Source organism: Cucurbita moschata, unplaced genomic scaffold (genome assembly GCF_002738365.1).
Source record: "Cucurbita moschata cultivar Rifu unplaced genomic scaffold, Cmos_1.0 Cmo_Scf00016, whole genome shotgun sequence".
Lineage (NCBI taxonomy): Eukaryota > Viridiplantae > Streptophyta > Magnoliopsida > Cucurbitales > Cucurbitaceae > Cucurbita > Cucurbita moschata.
The window spans coordinates 2,802,724-2,825,357 of record NW_019268532.1 but is presented as its reverse complement, the minus strand read 5'-3'; the positions used below and the strand labels follow the sequence as shown (position 1 = coordinate 2,825,357).

The 22,634-nt window shown below is 31.5% G+C and overlaps 2 protein-coding genes across 3 annotated transcripts; both read left to right on the top strand.

The window, feature by feature from the left end:
- The first annotated feature begins 3,996 nt into the window (after positions 1-3,996).
- On the top strand, positions 3,997-8,107 carry LOC111454222 (polyadenylate-binding protein RBP47-like). Of its 2 annotated transcripts, XM_023095613.1 has the most exons (7): positions 3,997-4,598; positions 5,498-5,978; positions 6,167-6,231; positions 6,350-6,480; positions 6,584-6,680; positions 7,560-7,737; positions 7,824-8,107. In XM_023095613.1, exons 1-6 carry the CDS (start codon positions 4,233-4,235, stop codon positions 7,728-7,730), a joined length of 1,311 nt encoding a protein of 436 aa, XP_022951381.1. In that variant the 5' UTR covers positions 3,997-4,232; the 3' UTR covers positions 7,731-7,737; positions 7,824-8,107. The 2 variants fall into 2 exon arrangements, with proteins under 2 accessions (XP_022951381.1, XP_022951380.1); XM_023095612.1 differs by having other exon boundaries at positions 7,560-8,107.
- A 2,086-nt stretch (positions 8,108-10,193) lies between these two features.
- LOC111454223 (uroporphyrinogen-III synthase, chloroplastic) lies at positions 10,194-15,951 on the top strand. The gene is made up of 9 exons (XM_023095614.1): positions 10,194-10,454; positions 11,632-11,719; positions 11,957-12,023; positions 12,725-12,843; positions 13,304-13,399; positions 14,533-14,588; positions 14,920-15,005; positions 15,137-15,271; positions 15,566-15,951. The coding sequence occupies exons 1-9, from the start codon at positions 10,230-10,232 to the stop codon at positions 15,615-15,617; spliced, it is 924 nt and encodes a 307-aa protein (XP_022951382.1). The 5' UTR covers positions 10,194-10,229; the 3' UTR covers positions 15,618-15,951.
- Positions 15,952-22,634: the final 6,683 nt, after the last annotated feature.

Below are 22,634 nucleotides of genomic sequence, written 5' to 3'. Positions count from 1 at the left end.
TAATTATTTATATTTTTATAATAAACTCTACAAAAATAAGCTTTCATCCCTGTACGGAAAGACAAAAAAATAGTTTAAAGTATTTTTTTAGTATTTAATAAAGAAAACATTTAATATGAAATTATTTTTTTAATAAAATAGAAACAATTTGTATTATTTTAATATTATTGTCAATTTTACATAAATACTTTAATAAAAGAATGTCTGATTGAGAAACTTGATGAGAGAACTTTCTGTTTAGACGGTTGTTTTTTTTATTAATATTAAGAAAATTGTTCACATTTAAATAATTGATTGTTTAATTATTTAATTTCTTTTTATATTTTAATTATCGGAGGCATGAAATATAAGAATTTTATGGAAACAAATAATATTTATATTTATTTTATAGAATTAATCTTGAAAGGTTTATATAAAATCTAATAAATTAATTAATAAAACAATTAAAATCAATGAAAGTTAATTAATTAATAATCAAAGAATAAATATTTTAATTAATAAGCATCCTTGATTATATCAATTTAATAAATATTTGTACATGACATAAATTAAATAAATATTATTTATTTATAATAGTGAAATATTTAATTAATTCAATTAATTATACTACAATAATAATAAATCAAATAACTAAATTTAATCTCAATAACTAATCAATTATTAATATTGGAAAATAATGTATACTCATTTAATTTAGCTAACTCAATAAATTAATTAGTTAATAATTTCAATAAATAAGTAATTGCATTTATTTATTTAAAATTAAAATTTGAACCCATTTAACCTAATTAACAATTAGTTAATAATTTCAATAAATAAGCTATTATGTCCATTACATAAAATTTAATTTTAAAAAGTAATTAAGTGTATGTTTAACGTGTAATTATTGATTAATTATAATCAAATAATCGTGTTAGGTTAATATCATTTTTTTATGTGATGATTTAAGAAGACATCTATCAATTTGAGTATAACTCAGCTCGTTAAGCTATATACCACAGTGAAAAAAGTAGAAGATACGAATCTCTAATCTCACATATCGAATTTTTTTTTAAAAGAGGTACACCCTGAGATGTAAAGTCATGCAAGAACATATGCATTTTAGGTGAACACATGCATCGATTAAATAAGTTAAACCCATGTGTGATTATGTTATAAGGATATCCCGAGTCGGGATACGGTTAAGGATGGCTTCTTTGTTTCCATCCATGCTCCTCATTCCATTCTTCGCTTCCATACATGTGCATGCAATTACAGTGTTTTAGAAAACAAAATATTGAATTCATATGGTCGAGTTTCTAGTATAAACACAACAATTTCTTTGTCGGGTTCGACCTACTCAAGTCCTACACCAAAACCCGAGCATCAAACTTTAAAAATTCACGATTGCTATCGATCTTCTAACTTTGATTTATAATTTGGTAATTTTCATTCGACAGAATGAAAGTGATACAACACTCAAAATTTCTAAGGGTTAGCCAAGGGTGACGAGCTAGGAGGTCAAAAGCTTGATGTCGGTGATGCATTCTTAGACGAGTGTAGAGTTGTCCGATGAGTCGACAACTAGAGTTTTTCGTATCGTACTTTTTTTTAATTATAAGATATTAAGGTGATCATGTTTAGGGGAGCATTTACTTATTTTGTGTTTATTTCTATGATATTAGTTTAATAAATTTTATATAAATATGATGCGTTAATTAATGGCATAAATTAATTGGTTGTTAGAGATTGATATTTTTAATTGAATAAATAATTATAAAAAATTAAATTTTGTATACTAAATTAGTTTATTTAATTAAATATATTTAGAACATTACTAATTTCAATAAATAAATGATTATATTAATTTAGTATATTTTTTAAAAGAAAAAATTAAATTTACTCATAAAATTATAATCCGTCAATAGATAGTAACAATTTTAAATTTGATTAATCTACCAAATAAATAAATAAACCACTTTATTAAAATTCACAAATTTCAACAAATATATAATTTTATTTTCAAATTTTATCAATTTTATATAGTTCATATGTTTTATAAATCATTAAAAACATATGTTATATATTTGAACTAATTTCCAAAATAAAATTTATTGAGAGGTAGAAATTACAAATAATAATAATAATAATAATAATAAATAAATAAGTTCAAAAATTAAGATACGATATTTTATCAAATTATGATGAGAATTCCTTAGACATGTTATATATATTTATATATTTTGATTTGTAATAAAAATAATTTAAATAATGCAATTAAATAAGTATGAATATCAATAAAAATAATTTTTAAATTTGTAAATGTGATTAATAAATTTTAAAAATTTTAAAGTAAATTTCAATCCTATATCTCACCATTTAATTAAATCTTACAATTTTAAAATATATAAACTGGGGTTTTTTAAAATTTAAATATCTATTAAATCTAAAATTTCTTAAATTTATTATATTACTGTTTATTTTGAAAATTTATCGTTAATAATTTTAGGTTTATATTAATATAAAAAAGACTAAATAAAAAACCTATTACATTGTATTTAATACATGAATCAAATGTCGAGAATTAGATCCACTCATTAAATTATTCGTTATTAATTAAAATTTTGATAATTTAATTATCCCCATTAATTATATGAATTATATATATATATATATATATATATAAACAATGTAAATGCTTTCAATCCATTGATCTCAAGAGATAAGATTAGAATCAAATTTAATCCCCGCTAAACTGAGTTATTCCAAAATTAAACTGAATTGAGGTTTCATTCGATGGCTAGGATGTAATCTACCACAACAATGGTTTAAAACCTGACAGAGCTGATACTCAAATTTCTTAGGGTGGAAGTCTCCATTTGAGGGTTCAATTTGTTTCCTAAATTTTATTTTTAGATGCCGATTAGGTGGATATTTATAGTCTCTTTGCAAAAGAATCTTTTATCGAATGCAACTTATGACTATGAATAACAAACTTTACACGGCCATTCAACTACCCACTATAAGAAATAATATTCATGATTGTAAATTATGGATCGAGTGCTATTTAGGGTAACTCATGATCTATTTAACCTTGCAAGTGTTGCTTCAAAAATTTCAAATGATTATTTTTTACCTGAATCAATTTGTTGAATAGAGGTTGAATTGAATCTAATCAATTTTTTAAATGAATAATAAATGCTTATTGAGTCTTCTTAACCTTGGATCGTGTAATAGGTTTAATAATAACAATTGAAACACCATGATCCTTATCAATTTATGTTGGTTTATTTTAACATATACGATGGTTTGAACATATTTAAATAGAGTAAAAATTTCATAATTGATCACCAGTAACAAAACGAACACAAAACATCGAACAATTGCCCATTATTTGTAAATTACCCATCTTCCATCTCCCTATTTAGGCAGGTGAATTGTCATATATATATATATATATATATATATTTTTTTGTAACAAATTTAATTATTTAGATCGTAAATTTTTTTTAACCAATAGTAAAATGTTGGGCTCGATTGTTTTAACTATTAAATTCATTTATTCAAAATTTTATTTATAATTGAAAAATTATAGAAACAAATATAAAATTTTATTTTAAAGTTATTGGATAATAAATAAATATATAATTGTATCGTAAATATTTTTTAAAAAAATTAACTTAAAATTTTAATGGTAACACACAATTTACACGGCAAGAACGCGTCTCTGACGGTAAATCCTCAAACTCTAGCTGTAAATCCAAATGGTTAAATATATACCTTTTAAAAAGTTACTGAGAGATAAGAAAAGGAGGTAAAATGGATTCGGACAGGGCAGAACGAAACACCCAAAACTTGAAGGCAGTTGACGGCGGATGAAGAGGGGAGTGAACTTAACGACAGCACATTGTATAAAATAATAATAAAAATCAACGGCTGAGATTGATTTAAAGGGTTTAATCTAAGGGTTTGAGGAGCCACCGCGTCTACAAATCTAGCCATGAATCAGTCGTTCATTGATGTGCATTTGTTTTCGGCTGTTCCACCCTAATTGAGCCTTTCTTTCCTTTCTCCTCTCTGGTTTATCTCCTCCGCCTTCAGCTTGCGGTTATCAATCGCCATGGATTTCTTCTTTCACTAACTTTGATTCACTAGCCTTGTTCTCGTTCATCTTTCTACTCATTCTTCTTCTTCTTCTTGTGAAAATTTTGTTTGAGCTGTTTAATTTTGAGCGGTAGAGAGAGTGCGAGAAGATGCCATCCAACGGCCCTGATTCGCAGTCGCAGCAGCAGTCTGCACATCATACGGAGCAGAATCAGCAACCGCACAAACAACCGCAACCGCATCCGCAGCCGCCACCGCAGTGGTGGATGGCGATGCAGTATCAAGCGGCGCCGATGATAATGCATGATCCGATGATGCCGCCGCAGCATTACATGCCTTTATCTTCACCGCACCGTATTCCTTACGGTCGACCGCCGCATCAGGTTAACGGCCAGCAGCACCAGCAGCCGCCGCACCAGGAATCCACCAGCGAGAACAAGACTATTTGGGTCGGCGATTTGCAGCATTGGATGGACGAGAATTACCTCCATAGCTGTTTCGCTTCAACCGGCGAGGTTTTCGATTTTATTATTTCGATATCTGAATTATTTATTCATTATTTTAATGTTATGACTGTTTATATAATTAGTTGTTTAATATTATCTACATGTTCTAGATTTGTTTGCCTAATTTTGTTATCTGTCACTTGTTCATCTAACTTACTCAATATAGATAAGGAAAATTTTGATGAAACAACTGACCCTTTTATTAATTTTTTGTATTTTTCAATTATTATGTCTGGAATTCATTGTTTTTATAGAACAGGCTTACCATTTTTGTTACGTGAGACTGCTTGGAGAAAATCGTGAACTCTTTACTTGGATCTGTTCTGTTTATTATGATTGGATCAGATGGTTCATTTACTTCTAGAGCATTTATCATCACTTGGGGCCAAATTTGTTTAGTCAATGCACCTGTTTGTTTTATTTGCGTTCCTAAAATGATCTTTTGTACTATATATGTAATGTTTTTTCAATTGTTACGTTCATTAAGCAATAACATTTTACTAATTTCATTGAATTGAAAGATGAAATTGTCTGATTTAGCTCTTTTATAATTCATTTTGATTTTGTGATTTGAACGAACAATGTATCGGTTGTTATGCTCGTTCCACGGATATTTATTAATGATTGTAAATGGTAGTATTTTGATATGTTATTCTTCAATAAAGTACGATACGGTTCCGACCAAGTTGTTGTATTGTGGTCCTTGTTCGCTTGTGTCTCTTGCGTCTTTTATATTGTGCATATTCCTTGTGTTCAGTTGTTTCATTTTCGAGAAGAGAATCTATCAAAAGAAAGCCTCTAGGAGATTACTTGTTTGTTGTCTTTTGTTCTTTTTCTTGACGGTCTTTATCATCTCCGCTTTAAGCATATTTCGTATGTCCCATGCTTTACATTACTATGATATGCAGGTTTCTTCCATTAAAGTCATTCGTAATAAGCAAACTGGTATATCTGAAGGCTATGGATTTGTAGAATTTTTATCTCATACAACAGCAGAGAAAGTTCTGCATAATTATTCTACAGTTTTGATGCCTAATACCGAGCTTACTTTCCGGTTAAACTGGGCAACATCTAGCACGGGTGACAAGCGTTCAGAAAAGGGTTCTGATCTTTCTATTTTTGTCGGAGATTTAGCAGCAGATGTTACCGATAGTATACTACAGGAAACTTTTGCTAGTAAATATTCATCTGTCAAAGCAGCAAAAGTTGTCTATGATCCAAATACTGGTTGTTCAAAAGGTTATGGTTTTGTGAGGTTTGGTGATGATAACGAGAGGTCTCAGGCCATGACTGACATGAATGGCGTATATTGCTCAAGCAGGCCTATGCGCATTGGTGCGGCAACGCCCAAAAAGTCCTCTGGATATCAACATCAATATTCTTCACAAGGTACACAAAACTTATTTGCATTTATTTCCATAGTTTTGAGTCAATATTTCATCAATGTCCTTAAAAGGGCATTGAAACTTCACATCTATGTTGAGGTTTCTGTGTAATTTTATAAGTATACCAGGACTGACCTTGGCAAATTAAGCTGTTCATACTTCAGCTATAATTTTATATTGTCTTGGTATTAGGATATGGATCAAATGGCTCATTCACCCATGGACACCAGTCTGATGGAGATTCTACAAATACAACTGTAAGTTGGGTTACTTCATGTTGTCTTCATAATGTCGAACGTCATTACCTTGCTAATTTTCTCTTTGTTCTTCCTATTCTATTTCTATTTGTCTTGGTTTTGGGGAATATGTGTAAAGATTTTCATTGGAGGGCTTGATCCGAATGTTACGGACGACGATCTTAGGCAACTATTTTCTCAGCATGGTGACATTGTATCTGTTAAGATACCAATTGGAAAAGGTTGTGGATTTATTCAGTTTGCAAACAGGTAAAACTTCATGGCTGTGACTCATTCGACCATATTCAAAGGGTAGCTTTTCTAGTTTTTGTCTATTTGAATTGCTCAACCATCCTTCAATTCTGCTGTGCAGAAAGAATGCTGAAGAGGCATTGCAGAAATTAAATGGAACTGAAATTGGCAAGCAAACAGTACGTCTTTCTTGGGGGCGCAGTCCTGCGAATAAGCAGGTAGTTTTCGTGTGCGTGTGTGCGTGAAATCGTTTGAGACACATAAGTACTTTGTTTTCTAGATTTGGAAACTGCTTCGAGTGGAAAAACTACGAATCCCTGTCAAATTATAATTCCAAGATTTACTAAACAACCCACATAAATTATTATTACATTCAGATGTACCGTAAATATGAGGGAAGGAAATAGAAGGGAAAATACTTAGAACTTTCTTGGTGATGGTGCACCAGCTCAAACCCAGCTTTGAACAGCTTTCCCTTTCGGGCTTCCCCTCAAGGTTTAAAACGCGTCTGCTAGGGAGACATTTTTACACCCAAACCCAGCTTTCCCTCTCCAACTGATGTGGGATCCCACAATCCACCCTCCTTAAGGGCCAGCGTCCTCGCTGGCACACTGCTTAGTGTCTGGCTCTGATACCATTTGTAACAGCTCAAATCCACCGCTAACAAATATTGTCCTCTCCGAACTTTCCCTTTTGAGTTTTCCTTCAAAGCTTTAAAGCGCGTCTGCTAGGGAGAGGTTTTCACACCCTTATAAGGAAAGTTTCGTTCTCCTCTCCAACTAATGTGGGAGCGTTCTCGCTGGCACACCGCTCGTCATGCTCTGATACCATTTGTAACCGCTCAAACCCACCACTAACGAATTTTGTCCTATTTGGGCTTTCCCTTTCGGGCTTCTCCTTACGGTTTTAAAACACATCTGCTAGGTAGAGGTTTCCACACCCTTATAAAAAATGTTTCGTTCCTTCTCCAACTGACGTGGGGTCTCACAATGTCTATGTATTTAGTTGCTTCAAAGTACTCGAAATATTGGTGGGCCAGCATTTTAGATTTCTATCTCAATAATCAATTATCTAAACAAGTGCTTTTCATTTGACAGCACCGAGCTGATTATAGTAACCAGTGGAGTGGAGCCGCCTACTATGGAGGGCAGATGTATGGGGGATATGGATACGCAATGCCGTTACCTTATGATCCACCAACCATGTATGCTGCAGCATCATATGGAGCTTACCCTATGTACGGTACCCATCAACAGCAAGTGAGCTGATTGGAAGGTAGAGGAAACAATCCTTTGTTCTAATAAAGGCAATTGTCCCATTTGAAGCCTGGGGGTCGGTAAATCTTCTACGTTTCTCTGTAGGATTTCACTATCTATAATGGACAAAGTTGCTACATTTCCGAATGTTCAACTTTGTTCGCGAGGTTTTCTATAAATCCCTCCACCATGGAGCGAAACCGAATTTTGATGGACCGGGTTATGTAGAATATGATCTACTAACTATTCGTTTGAGACTGCTAGAACTAATAAGGTACTCGAAAATGTTTGTTAGAAAATATAATGTTATGGGGCTTGTAGCTTTAGCTAAGATTGTTCTGCGCTTGCTATTCAGACATTATCACATAGATAAGATTCCGATTGTTGTTGTGTCCTTGTCTCCTTGTCCTGTTCTTTTGCTTTGTTTTGGGAGTACTTTTGAAGTGTGTGTTTTAAAAGGATATGGCTATTGGCGCCTGCAAGATTTGGGAATGATTATCAATCAAATGGTTTTCAAATGCCTATTTGTTTGTAGTTTCTTTGAGTTGATTTTTATATGTTATTCTTGTATGATTCAAGTGTTTGATTCTTTTAACGTTACTATATGGATCTATTAATGATGTTTTGTTTTTCTTTTGGTCTAAGTTCTTTCTTTTTTATTAGGAAAAGTGCTTAATAATTTGCTTATGTTTCTTGTAATTTTTAGACTAGACATTTGAATTACCTAGCGTAGTTCATCTAAGATATTCAAATGGCTCGAGAACTTGACTAATTTAGGTGACTATCAGATCTTACCATAAAGGGTTTTATTATTATTATTATTTGTTTTTTAATTTTTGGAAAACTGAAAATTCAGATAGATTAAGATTATTTAATGTTTGGAACTGATGTTAGCAATGCAGTGTTTTGTGAATGTTTGATATTTGATGTTAACCCAATTCAATCTGAGCATAAGGGGTTGGTTTGTGAACTTTATTCGAGTTGTTCGAGTCACTAATGCATTCCGTGCGTATCCACAATCGTTTTTTTTTTCTTTCTACTTTTTCAAGTAATCACAATAATAATGATAATAAGTTGAGAGAGCATTTTTGGTATAGAATATACAATAATGGAGTTTGGTATAAGATGGAAACGTGACACAACCTTTAAGGCTTTCAAATAAAATATACACATTAATTCAAAATAAATGGAGTTCTCTAGAATACTTCAGCTTAATTTTAACACATTATTACTAGAATTGGAAAGGGGATTAGAAATAATCTTGTTTTCGACTACAAATGATAATTTTTGTGGGGTTTCCATAACACTTAGCTAAATGTAATCATAAATAACCCATCCTTTTAATTTAATTTTAAAACAACATTTTAATCTTTGAAAAATAATTCTAGGTGACGCTTAAGTAAAGGAGGAATACACGAATGAATCAATATCACATCTAAATGAAAACGATTTAATAATACGATTACTAAGAAAAACTTAAAAGAATTGAAATTCACCAATAAGATTCATATTTCTTTTCCTTTTTTGGTGGCTCAATCATAGAAACTTCATGGTTAAGCATGTAAATAAGTTAGTCTCTCAGAATGATGAGGAGTAGTAATATGAGTATGTTAAATTTCATGGACCAATCCGGCACTAAATTAAATCTTAGAAAATAACCATGAAAGTAATCGTGATTGTATTTTTTTTTTTCGAAAAACAAAAATAGCTGCCAATTTTTAGCAGTGAGAAATATGAGTGGTGGAGCATCAAGTGAAGACCTTGCTCAAATCACAGAAGCTGTGGGACTTGGTGGAGCACGAGTTCGTTGATGTATTACAATCCACGGTGGAAGAAAAAGAGAGACTTGAGAGAAACCAAGAAAAATGATATTATTGGTTTTTTTTTAATATTCAAAGTTATTATTAAACTTTTAAAAATTTAGGAGTATATATATATATATTTGGATAAAATACGATTTTTTTCCAAAGAAATTATTTAATGTGTCTCTTAAATAAAAAGAATTAAAGTTACTCTATTAAATATAAAATTAAAAATAATTTTAGAAAATAAAAAACAACAAAAATTGTGGCTGTAATTAAAATATTAACCGTTTAATCATTACGGATGTAGTGTAAAGAGAGTCGCCGCCGGGCAGGGCGGGAAGATTCTGAGCTGGCATGTGTTCCAATTACGGGACGCACAACAACCCAAGGTTTGGCCGGGCAATTGGGACGCAAATCAAAAAGTGACCGACCATTTTTCGTAATTTTAATTTCGTACATCAATAATAATATTCTCTATTTATTTATTATTCTTTTTAAAGGGTAATAATCTCGGGTTCGGCAGAAAATTGGGTGTGGTCCTCCCCAGCGCATTATGATGGAACAGAAACCTGGAAACCAATGGGGATTTGAAACGTGGCATTAATTTCGATTATAATATTATTAATTAGTTGGGTCATGAGCCTTATTATGTTAACATCTGGCCTGCCCATCCTCAGTCTTTCATCTCCGATCAACACGTTTCCCCATGGCTCCAGTTTCTCTCTCTTTGCTCTCTCATTCGCCTTCAGTTCTTCTTCTTCCTTCTCCAAGTCTGCAACTCTCTTGCCCAATCTTACTTCCTCCTAGAACGCTCCCTTCTTGTTCCTCTACTTCAATTTCTTCTGTTTCGATTACGTCTTCCTCGATTTCGCCGCCGAAAGTTGTTGTTACCAGAGAGCGCGGCAAGAATGGGAAGCTCGTTAGTGCTCTGGTAATTTCTTGATTTTGTAATCTGAGGTTGTTTTGTTCGGATTGTTGATTTGTTATATTCTCGTTGATTGCTCGAGCCTATTTTTGTTTTGTTCTTGTTCGCGAGTTAGATTTTCGTTCTACTGAGGCATTGTGTTCGTGTATTGAATTAATGTGGTGGTGCGATTAGTAAGTTTATGCGTTTGAGTAAATGTTGAAATGAATGCTGGTTGTTTGAGTGTTTTGATTCATTTTTGCCTTCTCAAGTTCTTTACCGATCGTGGAGATCTTTCCGAAATGGTTGATCATTTTGAGACTGACTGCTACTTTTACTCTTGCTGGAATATTGCTTTTAGGAGACAACAAACGCATACTTTAGTGGACGATTCTTGACATTGCGTAAATTGAAACTGTAATGGTTTTTAAGCACCAATGTAGTTTTCGTTTTCCAGAAAGTAAAATATCTTCTATCACCAGTCGTCAGATAAGGACGCCTCTAAAATCGAATCAGCTGATCTCGTGAATAGCCTCAATATGAGTTATATATTAGTTCTTAGGTACACTAGGAGTGTCAGGACTACAGTGAACCATTCCTGAGCTGCACGCGGTTGTAAACTACTTGTTAATCTCGATTCCTTTTTTGATATAATAGCTTATTCGTAATAGCTGCTCTGCAATAGCAATCTTAGGAAGCATTGATATTAAAAATATTGGTGTTCTCTTTTCCAATATGCACATTGTACTTGCATGGTGTTCGTGCTTTAATAGGTGGAATATTTGAATGGAATCCTGTTAATTGCTAAGACTCACATAGTTTTTCAGCCAGAGAACTGATCTTTTGTGTTAATCAAGAATAAATAGTGTTTAGGATGGAGAATAGCCGTGATGGTTTATCTTGAGCTTTTGTTCATTATCATTCAGACATCCACTCATGAATAAGTATTTCTGACATGGACGCATTGTTGCTTAAAGTAGAGTTGCTGATGTTATACCCTGCATTTTACGGCTTCTCTCCTCATTTCCCTTTTGTATCATTGATTTCATTGGCCTATTGTATTATAGACCTTTCGTGAAGTTAAAATAATGGGAAAGAAAAAGTGGTGGGCCTTGATGTTTTTGCGTGCATGGAATGGTACAATTCAATCTTTATGTGAAATCAATAAACTGGAGCATATTGAAATTCCTGATGTTGATGACAGGCAAAACATGGAATAAACTGTTTGGAGCTTCCCCTCATTCAACACAGACAAGGACCTGACTTGAATAGACTACAGTCTGTACTTAGTGGTAAGTCCTTCAAGATTGGGTCTCTCTTCTCGTACTCCTTCAAAGATCTCACTATTCTTGTTGAAAGGAATCGGTTCTCTCCTTCTCAAGCACGCACCCGCATAATCTTGCAGGAGTGTTTCTGCTGGCATTTATTTAACAGTAGTATTTATTAGTAATTTCAATGTAGCACAGGATATTTTGAAGACTAGAAAATGGCACAAGCCTTTACAATCTTCTTCTGTTCTTCATTAACAGATTCTGTGTTTGACTGGATTGTTATAACATCCCCTGAAGCTGGCTTGGTGTTCCTAGAGGCATGGAAGTAAGGGTTAGAACTAACTCACTAGACTCTCACCAGTCTTGTATGTCACACAGTGTCAAATGTCAATTTTTCTTATGGACAGGTGGTCAATATTCCTAGATCTTTGCAAGCTTTGAAGTTTCTCGAGGTTTTTAAAATATGTTTTTTGAAAAATTTTCCTATGTCATATACTAGCAATTGTGAAACTTGTTTTTTTTTGGTAGAGGTGTTAGGACGAGAAATTCATACTCGTCATTCCAGTTGATCTAGCTCTTTAAAATTTGCGTAGTTATGGACAGTTTATTTCAAGTTACAGATGATCCAGCCCATGGCAACACCATATTACCATTTGATAATATGAATTATTATACTAGTACCATCAGATAAGATAAATTATTTTACACCATTGAGTGCATTGTTAAGGCCTTTACTTTCAACCTGTATGCCTGCATGGTACATGAACTTTTCATTCAATTTGGAATGCGTTGTTGGTCAAGTGAGTTAAAACATGTTTCTGAGTTTTATTTTATTGGTCATCTGTTTCTTTCTGTTGAATTGTATTTTGCATTGTTGCTTCTATATAACCATGATCCACGGTGCTCTATGTTTATGAATGACATGCGTACCAATTAAAGATTGGTCGATACTTTCACATCTTATTTTTCCTTTAGAGCTGCCTTAGGTCATCCTTAAGTGATACCTTCGCATTTTTTTGTCCTTAGGGCCGCTGGAATGCCAAAAGTCAGAATAGGTGTCGTGGGAGCTGGTACAGCTAACATTTTTGAGGAAGTGTTGCAATCGTCAAAACAACAACTTGATGTGGCGTTTGCACCTTCAAAAGGTAATACACATGTCAAGTCATGTCTCATGCCTGACACATGATATTCATTATTTGCAGATAGTATTTGTTTGCATGATGTTATTAGTCTTTTGCCTATATCATTTACAAACTGTCTTAATTCAAATCAGATGATGATAAGGCCTTGAAAAAAACTGTTGTTGTTTGGAACATCAGAACTTTAAAACACAACGTGAAAAAATATGTCAAATGATTTAGATGGTACTTGTTCTAGTAGTTTTTCATCTTCAATTATGTCTCTGTTATGATTGTTGTTCAACAATCACAATTTGGCAGGTATTTGTAATTTCACTATTTTTTGGGAGGACACTGTAGATTTCTTATTCATATTACGTGTGTAGGCATCTGCATTTGATTTGGATTAGAATCCTTCTACAGAAATACATCGTTGTCCTACAAATATCAAAATTTGAATTTTATTTTCATCTATTATATCTTTCAGCAATAGGCAAGGTCTTGGCTTACGAGCTTCCAAAATTAGGGAATACGAAGTGCAGTGTCTTGTATCCTGCTTCCACTAAAGCAAGCAACGATATCGGTATGCAATGTACTCTTTTTCTTCTACACTCTGAGGCTATTTTCCATTAGATAATGTGGTAACAATGATGTTTCTTTTATTTATTTATTTATTAAAATAGTTACTCGTGTTTCCTCATGCCATAACCATAAGGCATTTTATTTGCACTGGAAGCATTGCTACTAAATTGTTGCATCACAGTTCATGGGCTGGCTTTCAGCTATCAATTGTCTAAGGTTTACTTAAGTAGCTACTCTTTGTAATTAGTCCAATTTTACCTAGATGAGTAAACCTAATTTCCACAACTGAAATTTTCAAAATACTTCTAATCAGATGAAAAATTTATAATAGCATTCCCTACAAATGAGTTCGGACATCTCTATACCTTAAATTCACGCAAAATTAGTAGTGTGGATAACTGCCAAGTCTCTGTGTTCTATTCTTATCACTTCATAAGTAGCTTTTGGTCCGAAGAAATCCAAGGAAGAGGAAGTTATTTATAGAAGTACTTATAATGTGTACAAGATAGTGTGCTTGAAACTAGATAGATGTGGGCTTGTATTGCTAAAATCATTTATTCTAGCTATAGCTCATATTTCATATGCAGACTGATTTCTCTTCGTGTATGTAAAGTATATGCATATTCGACTAACGTATAGTAGGGCTATGAGTAATTTGAACCTTGGTAGGAAATCTTAAAATCGATTTTGAATACCTGGTGAGAATTTTTAAATCGATTGCAATTATAGTTTAGCTTAGTCATTATTAATGATAACAAGCCACTATTATTTACAAGATATACATTCCTCCCCATTGCTCCAAATTTTGTTTATCCTTTACTAACAGTTGGAAAACTGAACTGGCAAGCCTCAGTTTTATTCAACATTTATGTTTTCTTTTGTACACTTAATTTATGCGAACTGTAGTTGTGACTTGAAATTCTAATGTTAAGTGATCCGGTTGCAAGTATGAAGTGGCCGACTTGAACGAGTTCTTTTATCAGTTACTTTAAAAAGGAAAATTGAAGTTTTAGTACTTGTTCGTCTCATTGTAGCACTAGTATGCTGCTTTAGTATTGTTCTGTCTGTTCTAACTGAAAGCAAAATAATGGCTTTGAGAAATATAACCCTGGTATCCCCTTTTGCAATCTTCAGAGGAGGGTCTTGCAAATCGTGGATTTGAGGTCACGAGGCTTAATACATACACTACGGTAAAGTTATCTTGTACACCACAAATTTAAAAACATGCCACACTGATTTTTAGAGGCGTATTCATCAACTTGATCATATGTTCTTGATAAATATCTTGTATGCTTCAAATTTAAACCGAACCAAATTTAGACCCTCGTTGAAGAGGTTCGTTGGACTATACTTGAATTTTTATCAATTCTGTAGTACACATTTTCAAACCCATGGGAGTCTTAAATCGTAACACCTTGTTCGTTCCTGTACTCTCAGTAACCTGAATGAAGACTGAAAAGAATATATGTTTCAAAGGCAATTAACTTCGTAGGCATCATAATTATTCCTGGTATCTTTCAGGCACCCGTTGATTATGTCGATCAATCCATTCTCGAGCAAGCACTTCTGTTGCCTGTTGTCACTGTGGCTTCACCTTCTGCAGTTCGGTAAGCACCAGTTTATTTCTGCACATATTACCTGTACTATTTGGTCAAAACTTGTTCTCTCCCTAGTGCAAGAGAATTTGTAATATCAATTAGTTCATTCCATCTCATGGATCACGAATCTGTTGCAACAGCGCATGGATCAATCTTATATCAGAGCCAAAGGAGTGGGAAAATTCACTTGCCTGTATTGGGGAAACAACTGCAGCAGTAGCAAAAAGATTAGGATTGAAAAACGTTTACTACCCGAAGAATCCTGGCCTCGAAGGGTGAGTTTTTCCATACTTTTACTTTACGATCTGGTAGTTGAGTTCCTGGTAACCACCTACCTAGAATTTTTTTACCAACCAAATATGGTAGGGTCAGACTATTGTACTATTAGATTAGTCGAGACGAGATGCACTCAAGCTGATTCAGACAATCACGGATATAATAATAAGAATAACAATAATAATAGTAAATCTTTAGTTGATGCATTTATTTTCATAATTGAGATTCCATGCTTTACAATAGATCAAATAGACAAAATGTGAATTTACAAACGTGTGATGATTGAAATGCAGGTGGGTTGATAGTATATTGGAAGCAGTAAGAGCAGAAGCACAAGTCGTTTAGGAAGTCATCTTTACTTCTTTTTCAGAGTTGCAGACGGAGACAAGAATTGCTTGAAGTTGTGGAACAAAGCATTCAACCATTGTATCATCATATGGTATGATCACAGTCAATTTGCCCGAGTTTCTATTCGAGGTTAGTCGCTTTTCCAGTAGTTTTACGTTCATTTATCTGTCCGTCCAGTTCGATATCAGATAATTAAATGACTCATTGTCATACTCTCTCTGTTGTTAATAGAATGTAAATTCGTTGAATAGGATAGGTTCGTCGTCTATTATCCAAATCTTCTTTCTTTTCTCTTCTTAATTTCCAACTTTGGTTTGAAATTTTTAGTAAACTCCAACTATAGTTTGTTAATTAATTGAGAGATTCCACCAGTAGTCATTCCTTAGCATTTATATATAAAAAAAAATTTAATGTTATCAACAAAGAATAAATCCATGGTTTAGCAGATCAGATAAATGAGTTCAGGATTATAAACTTGTGAGTTGTTTTATTTTTTAAATTTGAGATCATACGTAGCTTAATCTTTATGCTATTAATATTTTGTTCAACACTTTTGAGTATTGTTTAATCTGGAATCTTTATCCTTGAATTTATATGAACATCGTCTACTCTTGATGCTTAAATTGTTGCCGCAGCCTATTATTCAACGGCAGGAAAATAAAAATTGCACCCGGATTCTAAACAAAATATGTTAAATATTGAGGTAAATAGGTGAAGGAAAATCAATTTGTATCCATTTTCTCTTTTAAAATAGTTTTATTAAATTTATCTCTAACCTTGTGCATGTATTGCAAATTTTATCTTAGGTTCAATTTTGTTCTAAATTTAATTCATTTTTTAATAAGATGTCAAGTAAACTTTGCTTAAAACATACAATTATAAAAGAAACGTACAAAATTAACTGTAATTCATCTACAGTGTTAACTTTATTAGAACTTTTATTAGTTTAGAAAATACCTAAAAACTTTCAAAGTAGGTTTAAGCTTTAAAAATGATTAAAACATATCTTTACGGTTTTATAAAGTTGTTGTAGTTTCGTTTTATAAAATCTAGTTTGTTTTAAAAATATGTTCTTGAATCTCTTTTCAACTTTTTGAAAAAAATACTCGAATTTTTAAAAATAATCTTAACATGCTTAACATTTATTAAAAAATTATTACCATCCATTATTAAAAAAAAAAAAACTATCTTGGCTTTTCTTTTTATTATCTCACTCTTTAATTTTTAGGATTCAATTAAGAATGAGTATTTTTAAAAAGTTTAAACTTAATAAAATTAAAACTTCAAAACTATTTTTTAAAAACTTTATTTTTAGGATTCAATAAAATTTAAGAATAAAAGTTTAAGCTTAATAAAATTAAAACTTCAAAACTATTTTTTAAAAACTTTATTCTATAATTTGGAAGTATTATTAAAATTTCTAAAAATTGAAAGATATTTTTTAACCGATATTTTCAAAAAGTTTTAAAATACCTTTATAATTAGTATTCGGTTCAAGAAAGCTCATAAAATTTTAAAACTAGGGTAAACACCCTTATCCTTTATAAAAAAAATTAAAAAATGTATTTGTCATCAAATTTAAATTAAAAAAAAAAAGCTTTTAACATCATAGCATAAATCAAGATGTTAAAAAAGTTTTTTTTTAATATATATATATATATATACCGTCAATTTGTGACCAAAACTATTTTTGTTTGTTTTTTTTTTCTCTTTGACATTTAAAAAAAAATTAAAGGTATTTATAAAATTTGAAATTGTTATTTTTAAAATAAAGTATTAATCTGAAGTTTAAAAAAAATTTATAATTTTTTAAAAAAAAAAATTTAAATTGGAAATGTAAGAATGTAAGGGTATTTTTTTATAGATAAAATACAAGTATTTAATTTAACGAAATGAATATCATCTCAATCCTCGGCTGGGATGGAGGGAACAAAAAACCTCTGTTCTTTTGAAAAAGAACTAATTTAATAAATAAGGACAACTTAATGGGAAATATCAAAATGCAAGTGTTTACATATAATTAGTTTTTTAATTTATAAAAAAGATGAATATAATTAAATGCAAATTATTCATAATATCTTTCAATTAGTTATTTATTGAAATGTAAAGGTAAACAAAGGATTATCAAATCTAATAAACAGTATTAAGTTCAAATTCCTAATTTTGCAATTCTCCTTAAAAACTTCCATTTTATGGTTACTAGTTTCTTTTTTTTTTTTTTTTTTTTTTTTTTTTTTTTTTTTTTTTTTTTTTATAGCACCGCTCTAATTACGCTGAGCCTCACTGAAACTTCTCATAACCTTAATTATAACTTATAATCATCATCGACAAAGGAATTCAATAGCTAATTTAAATATATATGTATATAATATCCTTGCATAATAGTTTAGGAAATGTACCTTGCGTCAAGGTCACGCAATCAGGCAATCTCCAACCTAATCTGCAGGGGAGACAAAAAGAGGTCGATTCAGATATATTTCACAAGCTCGATTGGAAACAGACGAAAAAACTTATCGTCTAATTGTGACAAGATATTAGGTTTGCAACTACCTAAAGCAAAAACCTTATCTGTTGGTGCGACAAATTAGAAATAGGAAGTTGTGATGCTTTAGCGGATTGGTGATGATTATATTGTAATGTAACAAGATAATCGTATTTTCTCAATCGTGTGAATTCTATAAGGTTGACATTCTCGATTACAAAAGAAAGTCCGCATACGTCTTTGCTCAGGAGAACAGAGTAAGGTGTTGAATCCATAGAGATCGAAACAATTTTGAAGGAATCAAAGCAAATAGAAGCAGAATCTTAACATTGAACTCTATTACAACAGAAAACTGAATTCAGAAACGGAGAGCAAAAGTAATTCCAGTTACAGACGGGCAAATTTGAAACCCTATCAAACTGAAGTTAATGATCAAGAAGTAAAGCACACAAGATCGAGCAATCAGAAATTGACAGAACGAATTTGGCTGTAAAAAAAAGACAGAAAAGATCGATATGTACAGAAAGATCAAATGAGTGTGACATTTCACACTCGATCTTTAAGAATAAAACCTCGAACTATCATCATGAAGTAGTACAACGAAGATCTAACTACTGCAAAATTTCAGATGCAAGGCTCGTTCCCGCTATGGGAGCGAATTTGAAAGGGGCGGGAATCCTTTTATAGCCAGTTTGGTTTATGGGCTTTGTCATCTGTGAGCTTATTGGGCCAGGTCTGGATTTTTAATGCAATTTTGTCGTTATATTAAAAAAGAGTAAGTTTCAAATTATTTAAAATATTTAAAAGTTCAAATTATACCATTTTTATATTAATTTTCAAAATAGAGAAATCCAAACCAACGTCAGTGATCACAATCCACCCTTCTTCGGGGCCAACGAAGCTGGCACTCGTTCCTTTCTCCAATCAATGTGAGACCCCCTTTTGGGGCCAGCGTTCTTACTGGCACATCACCTCGCCTCGCGTCTACCCCCTTCGGGGAACAGCAAGAAGGTTGACACATCGTCTGATATCCCCCTTCAAATCCACCCCCCTTTGGGGCCAGCGTCCATACTAGCACATCACCTCGTCTCGTATCTACCCCCTTCGAAGAACAGCGAAAAGGTTGACACATCGTCTGATATCTGGCTCTTATACCATTTGTAATGGCCCAGATCCACCGCTAGCGAATATTGTCTACTTTTGGGCTTTCCCTTCCAAGCTCCCCATCAAAGCTTTAAAACGCATCTGCTAAGAAAAGGTTTACACCCTTATAAATTGTGTTTTGTTCTTCTCTCTAACCAACTTGCGACCTCACATAAAAATACCTTTTATTTGAAGTTTAAAAAAAAAAGACACTTTATTTTCCCCTATTTGCAAAATTATTTTAACTTAATTTTAATCAATCCGAATAATGATTGGATTGCTGACTTTACTCACAAGGCATTTTTTTTAATTAACTAATAAATAATTCTAAAAAGTAATAACCATAATAATAATAATAAAAAGAAAAAAAAAAAAAAACGAATGTGGCGTTATCCATTTTTATTGCATGCGAGCGACTTAATTAAAATGCCCCAAAAGTCAAGCCCGTCCAAAAAGTGAAAAATGTACGTAAAGCAACTAACCCAACACCGACCCTCGAGACGTGCCCAAAACTCACGAGTCTTCCTCTCAACCAAATTTTTAGTACTATCGAACAAGTTAAAATTCTCATAAATAGTTTTTTGTCGATTATAATAATTGTTCGTGACGTATTTTTTCAAACAAATTCATTTATGATTTAAACGTATAAATCGTTGGCTAAATTAATAAAAATATTATTGAACGTTGTATTTTATGGCAATCATTAACTCCAAATTTGTAAAAGTTTCAATAATATTCTTAAAATACTGTGTAAGCTCTAAAAAAAAATTCAAAAATACTCTTCCAGACAATTAATATTTAATTTTAAAAACACGTTTTAAAAAATTTCAAAACATATATATATATATATATTGAATATTTTTACCGTATATATTTAAAAAATACTCATAAACTTTAAAAAATAACATTAAAAAATTTGAAATTAATTTACAAAAGGTCGTTAGATAATTTTCATTTTGATGATAAGAATTTAAAAAAAAAACGTAAATAAGGTTAATATTACTCATACGTATGTTTTGAGTATAATGGTAAAAAGATTTTTGAGATTTAAAAAAAAAACACATAATATTGAAACTCTCAAAAGTTTAAGAGTATTTTTAAAGACGTAAATATTTATTTTTATATGGGTGGATTTAAAATATATATATATAATACTTTAGAGTATTAATATAATTAAATACATGATATAAACTATTTAATATTAATATTTATTTTTTCTTATTTGGATTTTAAGCCTACAAAAGTATTTAATTTAAAAAAATAAAAAAATAATAAAGAAAATAAAGTTTTATAACAACCATTTAACTAAATGTTTGACGTGGAGAAGATAAGGACAAAATGAAAAACCCCGCCATCCCTCCGTGCCGGGAAGGGCCGCGCCGACCGTGGATTGGGTTGGAGGGGGACACGCTGGTCCCTCCCCCTTCCTACATATCCACCGCCTTTCTTTCTTCTTGTTCAATCTTTACCAAACCAATTATTTATTAACCGTGCCCCCAAATAAATATATATAATTTTTAATCTTTAAAATATAGGTAGGAGAACACGACTCTCCGCAATGGTATGATATTGTCCACTTTCAGTATAAGCTCTTATGGATTTGCTTTGGGCTTCCAAGAACGCCTCATCTCAATAGAGATAGTATTCTCCCCCTTATAAACCCATGATCTTCCACTGAATTAACCAATGTAAGACTCCCTCCCAATAATCCTCTCATTCATGGACGTTGATAAGATCCTTCCGTTTAGTAGCACCTTAAGATGACATAGCCTTAAAGTTAAGGGCGAAGTCCAAATGAAGAAAGGCTTACGTCCTAAAAGGGAAAGTCTAAACTTGGACAATATCTGCTAGTGGTGGGCTTGAGCCGTTACAAATGGTATCAGAGCCAGACACCAGACGATACCCCCAAAAGGGAAAGCCCAAATAGGACAATATCGGTTAGCGGTGGGCTTGAGGCGTTACAAATGGTATCAAAATCAGGCACCGGACAATGCGTCAGCCTTCTTATTGTTCCCCAAAGGAGGTGGATTGCATGGATTGGAAAAAGGAACGAGTGTCATTGAGGGGAAGCCCATTAAATTGACGATAAAATTAATTGTCACGTCATTTACAAATATAACAAAATTTTCTATCGTATATCAACTATTGGTACGTCTATTTAAAATATCATTTATATATATATATATATATATATATTTATTTTTAGTGTTGAGAGATTTAAATTTAAAAAATAGGGTTACCGCTTATTTTTCAATAATTATATTATATTATTTAACTGAGGTAAAAAGAAAAATTACCCTCAATCTTAAACCTTGTAAATTTTTATTAGGAAGTAAGAATCAATTTTACAATAAAAAAAAAACATGTAATTGATATGTAGCAGACAGGAAATTTTATTCACATCGTATTGTTTATTTATGTCCGACACATTCATTATGATCTGTATAATTTTTGGTCTTTTCTTTATATATTCATATGTATTTATAAATTTTACATTATATGCAATTTAAATATGTGCTTTTAAAAATATTGCGAATAATAGTATTTTTTGTTTCTTTTGTAAATATAGTGTAAATTAAAAATATTTAAAATATTATATTCTATTATTTATAATTTTGTGGAAATTTAAAGACTCATTTATAAGCAAACATTTTTTAATATATATATTTATTTATTTATTTATTTATTAGAATTATTAGGAGTGAGTTTGGCTGATTTAGAGAATGATAACGTGTTTATAAGTGAGGAATACTATCTCTATTAGTATAAGACCTTTTGAAAAAGCCCAAAGTAAAAGCATGAGAGGTTATGCTCAAAGTGGACAATATTATACTCTAGAGAGTCGTGATTTCTGACATATATTATATTATTTTATCCAGAAAATGGCGAGAAATTCGGGTAAAGATAAAGTTTTATAATGTTCACAATAAATATATATATATATATATATATTAATAACAATAAATAAAAAAAAAGAAAAAAATATATAGTATTTTATAATTGTAATGGCTGGAAATTATCTTAATTTTGTGAATAAAAGTTCGGTATATTTAAATATAATATATGTATATATTTTCAAATAAATAAATAATTTATAAAGGTTTAAAATAAATTTTGCAAAAAATTATTATTAATTATATCACAAAAAAGATTATAAATAAAAAAAATTTAAATAAATATTTAACTTTATAGGGTAGGTCAAATGTTTGTCAATTAATACTGAACAAAAGAAATTAATAATATATAAAGTCTTCATGAAATATAAAATTCCACGTCAGAAAAGGCAAGTTTAGAGGGAACACTGAAAGTCGGTGTGCTACAGTGAGTTGCCAGCTGGATTATATTATTTTATATTGTGTTAACGGCTCAACTGCCTTGCACAACTCAAA

What these genes read in the sequence shown, in the direction of transcription:
- LOC111454223 (XM_023095614.1), top strand. Translation starts at nt 10,230, where the DNA reads ATGGCTCCAGTTTCTCTCTCTTTGCTCTCTCATTCGCCTTCAGTTCTT. An exon ending in GTGTTCCTAGAGGCATGGAA is followed by an intron (nt 12,024 to 12,724) that starts GTAAGGGTTAGA and finishes TTTTGTCCTTAG; the next exon opens with GGCCGCTGGAATGCCAAAAG. An exon ending in TAAAGCAAGCAACGATATCG is followed by an intron (nt 13,400 to 14,532) that starts GTATGCAATGTA and finishes TGCAATCTTCAG; the next exon opens with AGGAGGGTCTTGCAAATCGT.
- LOC111454222 (XM_023095613.1), top strand. Translation starts at nt 4,233, where the DNA reads ATGCCATCCAACGGCCCTGATTCGCAGTCGCAGCAGCAGTCTGCACAT. An exon ending in GAGATTCTACAAATACAACT is followed by an intron (nt 6,232 to 6,349) that starts GTAAGTTGGGTT and finishes ATATGTGTAAAG; the next exon opens with ATTTTCATTGGAGGGCTTGA. An exon ending in GCAGTCCTGCGAATAAGCAG is followed by an intron (nt 6,681 to 7,559) that starts GTAGTTTTCGTG and finishes TTCATTTGACAG; the next exon opens with CACCGAGCTGATTATAGTAA.